Source organism: Mytilus edulis, chromosome 3, assembly GCF_963676685.1.
Source record: "Mytilus edulis chromosome 3, xbMytEdul2.2, whole genome shotgun sequence".
NCBI lineage: Eukaryota > Metazoa > Mollusca > Bivalvia > Mytilida > Mytilidae > Mytilus > Mytilus edulis.
In genome coordinates this window covers 45029481-45045749 of record NC_092346.1, presented here as the reverse complement: position 1 = coordinate 45045749, position 16269 = coordinate 45029481, and the positions used below count along the sequence as shown (strand labels likewise).

General features: G+C 31.5%; 1 protein-coding gene across 2 annotated transcripts; it reads right to left on the bottom strand.

The window, feature by feature from the left end:
- Positions 1–2540: 2540 nt before the first annotated feature.
- LOC139516609 (ribonuclease Oy-like) lies at positions 2541–15730 on the bottom strand. 2 transcript variants are annotated; one of them, XM_071306803.1, is made up of 10 exons: positions 15602–15730; positions 14652–14709; positions 10899–10977; positions 8503–8558; positions 7277–7346; positions 6282–6349; positions 5369–5482; positions 4594–4639; positions 3291–3362; positions 2541–3076 (listed from the first exon to the last, which is right to left on the bottom strand). In XM_071306803.1, exons 2-10 carry the CDS (start codon positions 14699–14701, stop codon positions 2918–2920), a joined length of 714 nt encoding a protein of 237 aa, XP_071162904.1. In that variant the 5' UTR covers positions 14702–14709; positions 15602–15730; the 3' UTR covers positions 2541–2917. The 2 variants fall into 2 exon arrangements, with proteins under 2 accessions (XP_071162904.1, XP_071162905.1); XM_071306804.1 differs by having other exon boundaries at positions 10899–11170; positions 14270–14709; positions 15602–15656.
- Between the last annotated feature and the right edge of the window lie 539 nt (positions 15731–16269).

Genomic DNA, 16269 nt, shown 5'->3' with positions numbered 1-16269 from the left:
ATAAACGGGTGTTTATTTCCTATATTGTTTATTTGATCATAATTATCAAGTGCAGTTTTCGTAAATCAAAAAAAAATCTTTTTTTTTTCAAAAATCATATAATCAATGACTGTCAATACTTTTACTTTTGGCTTTGCACAAGTCATGTCTTCTTTAACTGGGATGTGTTTTAGTTTCTGGTGCATGTTTTTTTATAATCAATTGTTTTTTGCTTTTAAATAGCTGTCAGTAAAAAGTAAACTCACAAAAATACTGAACTCTGAGGAAAATTCAAAAATGAAAGTCCCTAATCAAATGGAAAAAATCCAAAGCTCAAACAAATCAAACGAATGGATAACAACTGTCGTATTCCCGACTTGGTACAGGCATTTTCTTATGTAGATACAATTGCGAGTTCGCTCAAATCGAAGTTTCTTGTTAATTTGACCTGTTTTTACAATTTGTAATGCTTTTGAGTTATTTAATGTTTACGTTTTAAGAGTTATGTCTCATCTCTCTATGTTTTAATGTATACCAGCTTTGATAAGTCTTGTTGGTTATGACCATAGATTTTCACTTCTTAGTACTATGAACAGAAAGAATTCTGTTCTTTATTTAAACTGTATACTTTACAACAAAACTATTTTCTATTTAGCGTTTTTTTTTTGTTCAAGGTTGTTTTTTCTGAAATTGTTTACATCTCACAGTGGTATACTGCTGTTGCCTTTATCTATTAACCCCTCATTTTATTGGTTTTTTACTAACAATGTGTCATAGATCAAATTCATTCGTTCAGTGTATGTTCAATTGTGTTAATATGTCTTTTGATTGAGTGAAGCCATTTCTATTGATATTTTATAGTGTGTCTTACTATGTCGTGATGTTACACTGTTGTTCCAGGTAAAGTTTGGTACCTATCAAAACGTTTAAACACGCTGCATTTGTTTGCACCTGTCCTGAGTCAGGAATCTGTTGTTCAGTTGTCGTTTGATGATTTGGTTTCTCGTTTCTCGTTTTTTATATAGATTAGACTATTTGTTTTCTCGTTTGATTGGCTTTACACATGTCACTGTTGTGGCCCTTTATAGATTGCTGTTCGGTATGAGCCTAAGGCTCCGTGTTAAGACCGTACTTTGACCTATAATGGTTTACTTTTACAAATTTTGACTTGGATGAAGAGTTGTCTCATACCACATCTTCTTATATCTATTAATCGTATATTATAGCATACATATTTTAAGTCTATTTTTAAATTAATATGACTTTGTATGATTCTTGACCTTGTTTATAACTTTCAGATTACAGGATGAAAACTTTGTTTATTGTCGTCTGTACTTTTTATGCGACTCTGGTAACACTATTGTATGAAGAAACCACACCAGTTCTCACCGGAGTCACCCAAAATAGTGGTAAGTCAATGATAACTAAGATGGTGGTGAATTTATTTTGGGAGATAACTTGTATTATTTTCTTTTTCTTTTGTCTGACTTGTTTGTTTTAAAATGGGAATGTGTGTTCTTTCCTATATACAAAACCTGCACAGAAAGGCATTCTTCAACTCAAAATACAAAACAAATGGGTAAAATAGTCTTTGTTCATTGATGAAGGTTGTATGGTTACCTCTAGTTGTTAATTCGTGTTCGATTTTGTTTTTGTGGAGAGTTGTCACACCATACTGCACCTTCTTTTTTTATATTTCAATAACAATAATTTTTCGAAATGGACTTTCAGTTGCAGCTTTTGACCTGTTTGTTAGAAATGTTTAGCTGATATTTTTTTCTGCGCAGGTTCTCTTTATCTTCTATTGTTGTAACCCAAACCACACGAAAATGTAAAAATTGTCATTTAATGACAATAATGCATATAAGGAGTTGAATGACATTTTTGTCGTGTTGAATCATTCGTAGATCAGGTCTATTAACATTTTTTCTTATTCATCATAGTTTTTGCAGAAGCTAGATGCTAAAATTGAGTAAAGATAATCATAGAATAATCATTAAGTAATTACTTCATAAGCAATCGACAGAAAATCTTCGTGGTCTTGATAACTAAATAATTTTTGAACCAGAAATAGACACAAAAATGTATTTGGCAAAACAAATCGAAAATTTGTTTTTCATTCTCTTCAACTTCGTTAATTGTTTTGGCCATTTTAACTCATTTTTTTCAACAGTCACTTATGAGTCTTCTGTGAACAAATATCGCATCAGTGGTACAAATGTTACTCCTGGTATGTATTTATGATGTGTTAATTGATTTGGGCTCTTTCTGTAGAAAGCATTATCATCGTGCGTTATTTTTAGGAAAATATCGATTATGCCAAATGACTCTTTATCATAATGTTTTTTTCTTTACAGACGAAACCAGGGCATTGTAGGGGATATTACGCATACCCACGATATTCGTACCGATCAGGAATGTGTAATGTGTTCATTTATGACGGGTTTGTTTGGAATGCCAATAATTTCCTTGAAATTGATGAATTGTATGCCAGCCTTATTACTATTCTTATATGCCCTATATAAATCTAAAAAGGACAACAAAATAATTTGCTAAAAAAGTAGATGGGAAAATTTTATTTTTTTAAATGTTAACAATAGAAGAATTTTTTTTAAATTTGCATACATTTTAATCAGTATAACAGTAGCACTGTTCTGGCTGAGCAAACTTAAAAATTGAATGGTTTTGCCTTTTTTTTTTAAATCTACACAACTATACTTGTGTGAGAGGATCATAATACTGTCAGAAAACTATATATATATAAAGATCACTTTATTGTTAGTTATTACACCCCAAAACTGGAAAGTCATATCAATTGCATGTTAGCTATAATTCATCATGCTTATTACTTCCAATGTAAACATAAGCTACGTTATACCATCCACAAATCGTGTACCCTATGCATAAACATTCATATATTTGTTAGTCTCTTTTATGATTAATTCCTTTTAATCTCAGGAAAATATATCTTTCCTCCTCTACAAGGTTCAGTTTCAGCCCGTCTTTTCCAGTATAAAGTCGAGTCACTTGTAGGGCATTCGATAAGTTTAAACCGTTTGTCCATACATATCCTTATTTCTGCCAGTAAGTAATCTGACTGAAATTTAAAACAAACACATTTATTGATGTACACTGTGAAAATACAATTAGAAAATGTGTGAATAGCAACATATTAATTCGAAGCGTTTCAATTTAATTAGTCAATCATCCATTTTCAATAGTACCTTCTGTTATGTTTTCATCAAATTACTTGCAATTTAGGGAACTACAATTAAAAAAAAACTGAAGATTTTAACATTGATTAGTATTACCTTATATCTGTAACACTGTAAATTTGGCATTACTCCGAGTGCCTTTTGAATGACACTTTGAACTGTTTTAGTCTGTAAGGAAAAGAACATAACAGGATAATAGTAAAACATAAATGAATGTGACATTTGTTGAATCATTTCAAGATAGGTAAATTTTAACCAGATGTTGAATTTTGATATCCATTTCTGGGACTATGATAATGATTTATTGATAAACTGATAAAACTTTACGACTCTTTTATGTTGCTCGATTTCCATGAGAGAATCTATTTGGGTGAGTTATATAAATAGTTCTTCTTAAAATAAACCTAGGGTAAAAGCTAATGAGACCCATCTCCTTTCGCTCAAAATACTGAGGTTCTTCATCGTGGCCCTATCACATCATTTATTGTAATGCATTATTTCTATAAAACAATTTCTCTCAGTAACAGTCTATATATATATTATCCCGTTCTGCGTTTTAAACCTTAACAAAACGCTTCGTGAAATTAGAAATCTTAAATCTTGAATTTGACAGAAACTAAAGAGACATCACTATATATTGCTATATTGTTTGATGTGTTTGAGCTTTGGATTTTGCCATATGTTGAGGGAATTTTACTTCATACTTTACTGGACTTGCAACTAAAACTGTCAATTGAAGTCAGTTGAAAACTTAACTGTACTAGACCAGTAAAACACTAATTCTTATTCCTGTAGTAAACCTTTCAACATGTTCAAGTCATGTTTTAAAATTATAGCAGCAAAGCAATATATTTCTCAGTTGATACAATCTTGAGTTTCCTTTTTCGGAATTGTTGATTATCCTAAAACATTTCAAGGCAGCTGTTTCAACACCTACGACCCACATGCATTTCAATGAATAATGGGATTTTCTTCTTCGAAGCTCGAGGATCAAATATCTGTAGGTCCAAAACCAAAAACAAAAATGTCAGGAGCTTATATACTGCAAACGAAAAAAAAAAGTGTACAACAAATCCAGAAAAGGAATCAGAGTAATGCATGGAGGAGGTATTGCCTTAAATTTCAAATGAGTCCATGTGTTTTGTCACTTCAAAATTCATTAAAAGCAATCATGTCCGTACCAAAGTAGTGGGGTCCTGATTTAGTGATATCATCGAGCAACAAGGAAAATTTCCAACTATTATCGAAAATAGAATTTATCACACCAATTCAAGTCTATAAAATGTGCAATTTCACAAAAATATATATTATTTTGAGGTCAAAATAATCATGAATACCAAATTGTGGTGAATATGTCTTTGTGTTATTTTCACATCGTATAAGTAAATATGATACTTACAACATAAGGTGTGTCACTTGGAATAATGTTCATTTTACTGAGATACCTATAATGTAATGGATATTTGCAGATCAATTATAATGTCATTTTTTTCCACGACTTATACTTTTTTGTTTAATTGATGCTATAAAAAAGAAAGTGTTTGAATTTTATAAATAATATTGTTTATGCTTAATTATACAAATAGTCATTTTAATGAGCTACTTGGGACTACCAAACTATTAAAAAAATGAAAAAAATAAGCAATAACACCACACTCAATTTGATCATATTGTATATAGTATTTTTTGCTTCAATTGCTATTTCGACTTCATTTGTACAAATTGGCATTTTATATGAAATGTTTTTTCCGATTCAACTACATTTTATATCGTTCGAATTCATCAACTGCAAAAAATTGAAACATGGTCCCGTCTTAGATATGCATGCAAATTCGCAACTTTTTGCAACTAAATGTTTTCTATCAATGAATCTAAAATAACATAGTATTTTTCTTTACATTGTGATTTTAATTGTATTGAACGTCCCTTTTAATTCCAAAATAATACTACGAACCATCTTTAAGGATGTGTGACAACAAAAATTTGAAAGTAGCACCGACCAGTTGATACCACATACTCTATTACAATTATATTTATATTATTTGATTATAAGATTTTTAATCCACTTGCGCAAACTTCTCTCCTTGAAAATATCTTGTCTCATTTGTATTTTCTTCGTCTGACATAGGAAACTTTTCTGTGATTGATTTTATATTACTCAGTTTAAAACTTACCTTGAAGCATTGTATATTTTCATTAAGTCGAGTGTTTTCCTAAAGAACAAATATTCTGTGCCAGTTGTGTTCAGACTTAAGGCACATGTTCCATGTGTGTCCCATTCATGTTTCCTGTATCCATACAAAATCAAATGTTGTGTACATACAAATGTAATATTTAATGGGGGTTTTGTCTTAATAATAAACAAGATTTTAAAAATAAAAGAATGGCACACTTGATATTAAAGGTTCAGCATAATGATTAATTAATTTTCTGTTGTGTACAAGTGTTATCATGACAGACGAACAGAAACTAGAAGATAAACCGACAACGTGTAAGGTTCGGGATTTTTTGCTCCGTTCTGAAGGCTTTACTCTGACTTAAAGTCTTTGATGTGTGCTTAGTTTTGAAGGCCTCACTCTGACTTGGAGTGTGCTTAGTTTTCAATTAGGGCGCTTGTTCATTTGGTTTTTTCTTGTGGTTTTTGCTGTGTATGTACTAATGTATGCTATGGATGGATACCCCATATCTTTCGTTTTTTTCTATATATTCAATAGAACAAAATCACAATAGGATGACTGTGTTTGGGTAACAGAAAACACACAAATTAACGAATTTTGAAACTTAGCAACGGTAGATGGTTCACAACTTTTCCATTTTCTTATGATCTGACCTATGGCAGTTGAACTGGTATTTTTTTCCAATTCAAACTCTTTTAAGGAGCAAAAATTATGGCGTTTATCTGAATATGAGTAAACTTTCTGTATGATTATTTATTACCTACTAAGAAATAAAACCGCAATGGAACGTCATTTGACAGAATTAGTACGATAACAACTGTTATTACTGTATCAAGTATAATAATGGAGATAAACATTATTCAATAGTTATAATATTGATCAATGATCATAATAATAATAAATATCTTACCAGAAATCATAACGACCAGTACTGCTGTAAATATTTGGCCACGCATGCAGTAATTCATCTGTAAGATTCTACAAACAAGAGTTGAACGTATAGTACATGTAATCGTGACTCTTTATCCTTTCTTTATTTAAAACAATTATATAAACCATTTATTTCAAAGAGTACTTGACCAAACAAGGGGTGTTTTTAAAGGTATGGTATTACGAATTGGTTTTGTAAATATTTTTCCTGCTTCCTTCTAAAAGCTCACTTTCTAAATGTGAAAATGAATATACAGTAAATACTTATAGCTAGCTGGAAATTTTATGAAATAATATAAAAAAAAAAGTAAATTTTCTCCTTGACAAACTCTATGAAGATATTCATATTGGCACTAATGGACACTTATCGTTCCCCTTTAATTGCAGAAATCTTACTTTATTTTAATAAAATGCAGTTTAATCCGGAATGTTTCCATTAAACAGAACTACAGAAAATTACGCTAAGAAACTGACTTCAATTGAATAAAAGATATCAAAACACGTCCCATTTTATTTGCAACGATAAATGAAATCAATAAGCACTGACATCCTGTACATTATCAGTTCCTGGTTTTGGAACAAACACATCTCCTTATTCACAAAGAAAGTGGCGGAGGTTTATCATATGAGATGTGAGCTCAAAACGTTCCTGTCGTGTAACAACAAAACAAAAGAAAAAAGTAAATATCAGTTGGCAAGGGTTTATTAGAATCATCCGGTCTGCACAAAGCACGAAATAATATATTTGTCTTAAGATACTGTGCATTTATTACACAATTTGATTTGAAATTACAGGTTGCGTGGTTTTTAAATATCTTAGTATGTTGAGACCAACATAAGATTAATTCTAGTAATCTTAACCCATTTACAGGTGACAAATTCATTGAAATTGCATAAGTTTGATATACAGATTAACAAATGACTCCACATATACAGACTTTCTGTTACCGGACGTAGAATAAGAGTAATCGTTACCTTTATCTTGTTGATATCGAAAGGAACTGATGAACAATTCTTCGGACCTTCCGTTTTTCCCGAAGAAGGCCTGAAATTAAAAAAAGTTGACTGTATCCTACCTTTTGTGATTGATCGATTGATTGTTTATTGGTTGCTTAAACATTTGAGAAAGAAGAAGATGTTATTTGGTGTCATATAAAGACATTTCAGCATGTATGCTTGCCATCTTTGAAGGAAAATCCTTGGTCCTCAATGTGCTTTTCATCAGATGCTGATTTACGATTTTGAAGAAGGGTATGGCAACAAGGCAACAAAATAATACATTATCAATAAAACAACGAGATAATTCATTCTCATGAACAAATATTGCCATTAAAACCATCCTTTTTTATGTACAGAAGCTGTAAGCTGAAGTTTAACGAGGAGACAATCTAGACGAAATAGTTAATCTGCATGGCTCATGATATCTGGCAAAGGCATTTCCATTATTTCAATCATATGTCAAAGGTTTTGATATTTTTATTGCTAGTATTTTTTTTCTGTCCTGAGTGTTCTTTTTTTACTGTATCCCTGTCATGCAATGAATTCATTTTACCGGTATTTTTAATATTACCATATCAGTGGGATGTTTTGGCAATTTAACCCACCATTTTTTTCCTGTACCAAGTCATGAATATGGCAGCTGTTATATGATACTAAGTGTTTCGTTTCTATGTATGTTGCATTTGAGTTTATTTTTGGTGCAGATTAGTGTTTCTGTTGTTCCCATTTTATAGTTTATGTTTTATACCTCGGTTTTAGTTTGTAACCCAGTCGTTTGAAAAGTGGCATACTACAGTTGCCTTTATAAACGCTAAGAAAAAAAGCATACCATGATATGTATAAGAATGCCAACAAAACTATTTCTATAATACATGGCAGTTCTAAAGATTTTGCGTACATTTATTACACTGATAGTATTATCCTTATTGGAATCTTAAATGTTTTGAGATAAGACGTGGCACGGTACTTGTCTATCCCAAATTCATGTATTTGGTTTTCATGTTACATTTGTTATTCTCGTGGTGTTTTGTCTGATGATTGGTCTGTTTCTGTGTGTGTTGCGTTTCAATGTTGTGTCGTTGTTCTCTTATATTTAATGCGTTTCGCTCGGTTTTGGTTTGTTACCCCGATTTTGTTTTTTGTCCATGGATTTATGAGTTTTGAACAGCGGTATACTACTGTTGCCTTTATTTTTTGCTTACCATAGTCCGTGAATTATGAAGGAATTGATGTAATCGGGAATGTAACATTTTTTGCTCTGAAACGGAAAAAAATGTAATTAATTGCATGTTTATATTTTGGCTATAATTTAAAAAAACTTGCACCAATACTACATGTACAAAACAAATATTGTGTTGCTTTCAAACCTCTTAATCATCTTGATGAATTAAAACATATAGTGGGTGAGTCCATATTTTCATAATTTATTGAAAAATGTATTGAGAATTTCATCAAACGGCAATTCATTTGTTTTGTCAGGGGTTAATCTGGAAGGTTTTTTTTATTGATAGGTGTATGTACAAACCTCCAATCTATATAATGAAATAATATGAAGACGGTCGCACTAAGCTTGGAATTGTTGAAATAGAGAAAGATATTGGAGTAATAATTGACATGAGTGTAGTTTGCTAATCACATTCAAAATCAAGTTAATACAGCTAATCAGATTTAAGACCTCGCATGCAGTTTCTTTGTCCACCTATCGCACATTTACGTTACTATTTAAGGCACATGTAAGACCTAATTTGGAGTATGCAAACAGTGTATGGTAAACCTTCAGAAAGGCTGTCAAATCTAATTAAAATATAGAACTCGTATGAAGTATAACGAAATCCGAGTTATATATGTTGATACGATTTGAAGGCTGACATCTCTAGTATCAAAAATGTGCATAAGAGAGCGACCAAATGGTGCCTACAATGAGAGACTTGTCAACGTCTGCGAAAACTCAAGCTTCAAAACCCACCGTTTCATGCGTTTGAGAGGTGACATGACAGAAGTCTACAAGCTTTTGACAGGATTTTACGATAAGAATGTAACAAGTAATTACTAGAGATGCACAACACAAACAAAACAACAAAAGGTCATTCAATGAAAGTGAAGAAACGAAGAAGTCGTCTAGATCTGAGGAAGTCGTTTTTCACCAAGAGAGTTGTTGACATATAGAACAGCCTCCCTGAAAGGTTAATTCAGCTTAAACTTTTAAACACATTTCAAAATAAAAAATATTAATTTTTGGCCAACCAAACGTTAATATATGATTTCGAGGCAGAATATGAAATTTTATCCGGGAGTAATAAACGTACAATTTTAAAAACTCAAAGACAACTGAGTAGAGCAGAAAGCAATAGTACAACAGTAGCAGTGTTTGGAAGGTCCATAGGTAGGTACAGGTCTTAATATTACGCAATAAAAAATTCAAATGGAAATGACAGACAAGCATGAGCTGCAGACATGCATTCCCTCACATCGCTTGCTCCGAAATAAACAAATTTAACTCGTTCTTCGGTTTATCTTGAATATATACAATCAGTCGCTCACTGCTCATGTATGTTTTGCTATGTACGTTAAAAATACCTTGCTTGAAATTGAGCTTACGTCTGGAAAGGCAAAATTGTACCACCTTTTCTTCAGCTTTGTGTTCAAAATGTGTTGCTTAAATTGAGACCATATAAGAGTATATAGGAACAGAATAGTTTATACCCTTGATAATTTGCTAGGTTTACTTCCCGTGATGGTTGTTTCCTTAAATGCAATGAAATGGTAAATGAAATGTTCACTGAAGTATTGGACAGGATAAAACTTTACTAGTGCCAAGTTTTTCTTTATTTGTATAGGTGAAAAATGCCAATTTAATTAAAAAAAAAAATGGAGAAAAAAATGGCGCAAATACAAAATTTTAATCCTGGTATCTAGGATGATTTTATCTATTAACCTGAAGCTTAATTCGAAGATGTTCATATTTCGTGATCTTTTTGTTATCTTTAAATGAACGGTAAGTATGAATACTTAGTCTAATAGATAAACTAATACTAATATTGCAGAGCTATCTATTGTTTGGACAGCTCAATCAAATGTGTTTCTCGTTCGAGAATACCAGTACACTTCACAAGATTGGGAAGTTTTCCGGGTTGAATGAAGAAGACGACCTGCAATGATGATATTGTTACTTCTTTGGTTTCGTTATAGTCTAGCAGGTTTAAACATTTAAAAGTGATTATCTCGTACGATATCCGGACAAGATTTTGAATCATTTTGCTTCAATTAGGTATCGTGAACATTTACACTCAACAATTTCGGGGCCAGTTGAAAATAAGTTTGACCAACATAATCATTGGGAATCTCGTTTCAAAATTGAACATTTTTATATATTTTCTCGACAGGTATGCCCTCTCTTTTATTCTATGTGTAATTGATATTTCAATCATACCCCTTAATTCTATTTGTGTTATGTTCTCCAAAATAATCTTAAATTTGGGGCAATTTTTATGTGGCGCCTCTTTCTTCTCATTTCCCAAGATAATGTTTTAAAATTATTGGAATATTAATTATACAGAAAAGAATAAAAAGGGTTTTATGGCCTATATGAAATAAATACCTCTGCCTTGCCCATCAGGCAAGCTGTTTGTGGCCATTCTTGTGTGAATGTGAAGTGGTCCCATTTAACACTGAAAGCCCTAAAGTGAATATGCAAGACAAAATTAAAGAATGAAAATACTGATATACGTTAGACTCATGTCTTGTGAAGATCTCATCAACGTCGTTTTCCTCTTATAGTTAATGAATGTGTTTCCCTCGGTTTAGTTTGTAACCTGGATTTTTTCTCTCAATCGATTGTTGACTTTTGTTCCAGGTTCGGTCCACAATTTTCTACATTTAAAAATGCCTGTTCCGGGTCGGGAATATGACAGTTGTTGTCCATTCGTTTGATGTGTTTTCTAATTTGATTTTGCCACTTGAATAAGGTAGCACTCCACAGTTAGGTGTGTAGTTTCGCATTTTGGCCCCTGTGGATTTTTCAAATATGAGAGCTAGTGTGCAATAAAATTCATTTTTGGATAGCTGAGTATTAAAATAGCCTTTGTATTGGGTTTATATGAACATCAAGATTATGTAATGTATGTAATATAGGCTGTTTTCTGTATGACAGTCCGTATTTGCATGTCCCTACCATACATTGGTCCGGCAATTATTGCAATGTTTTTTTCCAACTTTTTATCGCACGAACTTTGTGATTGGATTTTACGAAAAAATGAGGCGAAAGACACCCATTTTTTATTTGATCATCAGGAAGATTTATAAAAACAGTTTCTAAAAAGGTATCACTCAAAGGCTTTGAAATTCTAGTTTAATCAAAATTTTGGGGGGATATGTGACATGTCCACCCCCCTTTTTGCAATATTTTATGGTAAATAAATGCAGAATGTTGCCATGGATACACATAAAAGGAATTAATTTTCACTCTTTTAACTTTTGAAAATCAAATCTATGGAATATACTGATTACATACATATGCACATGTACAACACAAACAGTTAGGTTAATGTATTAGAAATCCAGGAATAGGAGATGATAAAACATTTTGTGGCTCATTTTCAATTTTATTTTCTAACTGTGGAGTGCTACCTTATGGCACATCAGAAAGCACAGAAATGCACTTTTTAAGATAAAATTTACCACAAATCTTTAGTCTTTTATGTTCTTGTTTTAGTTCTGAAGGTAAAAAATCTGCTAGGAATGCAATTTATGTTTATTTTATTGTTTACTGTCCTTAGCAACTAAATATACACATTTTGACACTTAGACATGTTGCGGTCTTAAATTTGTACTCAATTAGCTTCACCATTGTAACCAAAGATTGCGCTTTATATGATATCCTCAGAATGTATCGCTTTATATTTTTGAATGTGAATAAGTCAAATAAACATTTTTAGCAGGATTTTATATTATAATTTGGCATTAATTAAATTTAATGATGCCAGTACTGTTATAAATTTATACCCTGCTTGAGAGCTTCTAAACCAAGGTTAGGTATGCTATTTACAGCAAAATTGACCTATAAGTGCTTTCAAATACCTAAAAATTGTACAATTTGTCCTCTTTGAAGGTAATTTTATGATTTTAAATAAGATAATGGGAAAAGTTTTAGAAATTTACCCCAAAAATTAGACAGACTTGAAGTTTTTCACTATGATCCAGCATTTGTTTTTAAATCACTTTTTGTCGCGTTTCAACATCAACTGCTAACCTTCATAAAATCTTTATTACTGAACCAATTTTAAAAACTAAGGTACCATTTTCATCGTAACAGCTAATAGAACACAGAAAATATAATAAAAATTGAGGCAGGAGGGGAAAAAATTCACCTTAAGGTAGCACTCCACAGTTAGGTGTGTAGTTTCGCATTTTGGCCCCTGTGGATTTTTCAAATATGAGAGCTAGTGTGCAATAAAATTCATTTTTAGATAGCTGAGTATTAAAATAGCCTTTGTATTGGGTTTATATGAACATCAAGATTATGTAATGTATGTAATATAGGCTGTTTTCTGTATGACAGTCCGTATTTGCATGTCCCTACCATACATTGGTCCGGCAATTATTGCAATGTTTTTTTCCAACTTTTTATCGCACGAACTTTGTGATTGGATTTTACGAAAAAATGAGGCGAAAGACACCCATTTTTTATTTGATCATCAGGAAGATTTATAAAAACAGTTTCTAAAAAGGTATCACTCAAAGGCTTTGAAATTCTAGTTTGATCAAAATTTTGGGGGGATATGTGACATGTCCACCCCCCTTTTTGCAATATTTTATGGTAAATAAATGCAGAATGTTGCCATGGATACACATAAAAGGAATTAATTTTCACTCTTTTAACTTTTGAAAATCAAATCTATGGAATATACTGATTACATACATATGCACATGTACAACACAAACAGTTAGGTTAATGTATTAGAAATCCAGGAATAGGAGATGATAAAACATTTTGTGGCTCATTTTCAATTTTATTTTCTAACTGTGGAGTGCTACCTAAGGACTTTCCGTTTTGGATTTTCCTCGGAGTTTAGCATTTTTGTGATTTTACTTGATACATTAGAAGTCGGCAATTCGATCCGGCTATTTACATAATTTCAAAGTATAAACTTACATACTTTTAATACTCAGTAACATTATTTTGCGTTGGCATACTACTACTTGATATTTCCCCATCTTATTCCCCTCCGCCTCTGATAATCAACTAACTTAAAGATAAACTTTATACATTGAGGGATTTTGAATTGATTTAAAATAGCCTTAGATATTAAGAAAATACCCTTCTCACCTGTATGTAACACTTTAAGGTAGCACAATACAAAGATTTTATAACTCCAACTCCCAAGTTTTAAAATGCTGTAACTTTCTTAATAATGCTTGAAAATTTATAAAAGTGGTAGTTTTGGATAGCTAACAGATTAATCTTTCAAATTAATGCAATGTTAGTATCATGCAACAATTATGTAACCAATTATAATGTTAACTGTGTCTAAAATATTTTTCACCAAATTTCCGCTTTCAAATGAAATTAGCTTCTGCATAGGTATCCCTAGAGGGTTGATTTTATTATATGTTGTTTCTATAGCCATTATCTACAAAAGGGTGTCTCAGATTTCAGGTACAGAACAAATTTTACACCTAATTAAACATTATCTTCTTTTATGTGGTTAGGATGTTTACACTAATTACAGATTTTTGAGAGAATGGAATACCATAGAGACAATCTGAGACACCCTTTTGAAGCCCATGATGTGTTGATTAAGATTTCGTTAACATTTTCTGTATAGTTAAAGAGATGATAGAGCTAAATTCATTTAAGTGAACTTACCCAGATTTTGCCACTAATTACATAATAATTGATTACATAATGATTGCATAATAAAAAATATTGCATTAATTTAAAAGATTAATCTTTTATCTATCTATAAATACCTCTTTTATTATTTTTTATTCATTTATAAGAAAGTTACAGCATTTTAAAGGTTAGTGATTGGAAGTAAAAAAATCTTTGTATTGTGCTACCTTAAATCAAGCAAGGAGGCAGAAAGAGAAGCAAACAGATAGTAATGCAAGGTCGGCATTTCTTCACATATGTAAGCGGGTGAAGAGGATCACAAACTTAAAACGGTTTATATAATTAATAAATAGTTGTTCATGAAGGAGTTTTATTATATTGAAACATAATCAACTAAATTGAACATACTACTTTGTGACATCAAAAAGTCAAACACTGGAGCCAATGGATCAAATGATTATTATTTTTCAATTGCACTCGGTTTCTACATAATGTACATATAGTAACTACATAACTTACCCAGCGGTTGATGTCAACAGAAAAATAACTGTAACGAAGAAGACATTCATCTCGTTATCTACAATATGGTAAAAAATCATGTTAAAATGTAAAACTTTTTGTGAAGAAATGATATGATTGTTTGATTTCAGCCTTTTAAAATCATGTTTATTAAGGCCTACAGAAATCACTTCGCATTGATCAAATGATTTTGCATCGCAATTCAGTCGTGTGTATCCAAAAACTGTTGTAATAATAAGTACAAGGAAATCGTCGCTTGGTTTGATATTGCAAAGACTATAAAATAGTCAAAAGGAGAATCACAAAAATACTTAACTCCATGGAAAAATCAAAACGGAAAGTCCCTATTCAAATGGCAAAACCAAATGATAAAACAAATCAAACGAATGGACAACAACTGTCGTATTACTGACTTGGTACAGGCATTTTCAAATGTAGAAAATTGTGGATTGAACCTGGTTTTATATCTGGCTAAACCTCTTACTTGTATGACAGTCACATCAAAATCCATTATATTAACAACTATGTGTGATTTTAGACATACACATGATCCTTCCGTTATGGTATATTTGGTGACAACCATATTGTAATCGATTGAAAATCAATTCCTACAAAACCAACAACGTTAGGCCAAAAATTAAAAGAACCACTTTAGAATCAAATATATTAGTTTGAACTTTCAAAGGATATGATATCCATGTATATACTGACAGCAACTGCTCGAGTCCGGCAACTCTGTCATTTTATGCCATTTTGCCCATCTTATATGTTCATCACTGAGTAGATGTAGTTTTTTCTCTTTTGTGTAGTCCTAAGATAATGTCTGTCAACAATCGAAAAGAAACAATTTTTACTCCTTCATTTCCATTTTTTGTTTGTTTTGATGATATTTAAACTGTAAGATACTGAGACATTGATAGACATTGACAGATATTAATGTATCTACTTACTTGCTAATAAAGGCAACAATTATAAGCAATCCTATGTTAGAATGTTGACAAAAAAGTCGTCAAACAAATAATCATGTGATCAAGCACTTCCTCGTATGAAGTTTACGCATAACAAGGAAAAGTTTTAAATTCTAAAAATAAATTTCATGTGTGCATTTAAAATACATCTTATAAATATTTACCTTTGAACAGATATCGACCCAAATATCATAATCCAATATTGTGACTGCAGCTATATTTTGAATTGATAAAACGGTAACAAAGCGGGCTGGTGTTTTCTATGTTTTCCAAGCATAATTGACAAAACTATTAAGAAATCTTTTTTTTCAATTAAAACAAGTTTTCATAATTAAAAACTAAAAGGAAATTTCAAGTCAAATTCAAATTCAAATTCAAAGTGTGCTTCATGTATAAAAACAGCTAGCACAATTGAAATCATACAAATCAACGCTCTGATTCTAGAAAAACGTTCCCTGAAACTGACATCCCCATAGTGTTAGATATTTTATCAACTGAGCTTTAAGTTTGGCTTGTGATTGACTTTCTTCTCAACTGAGACAGTTGACATTCCTAATGGAGCAAAACGTCTTCCAGTTTTCATCTACTAGTACTTGTTCTTGACGTATGAGCCATCTCGCAGGAGTAAGAAGCAAATAAAGGCAACAGTA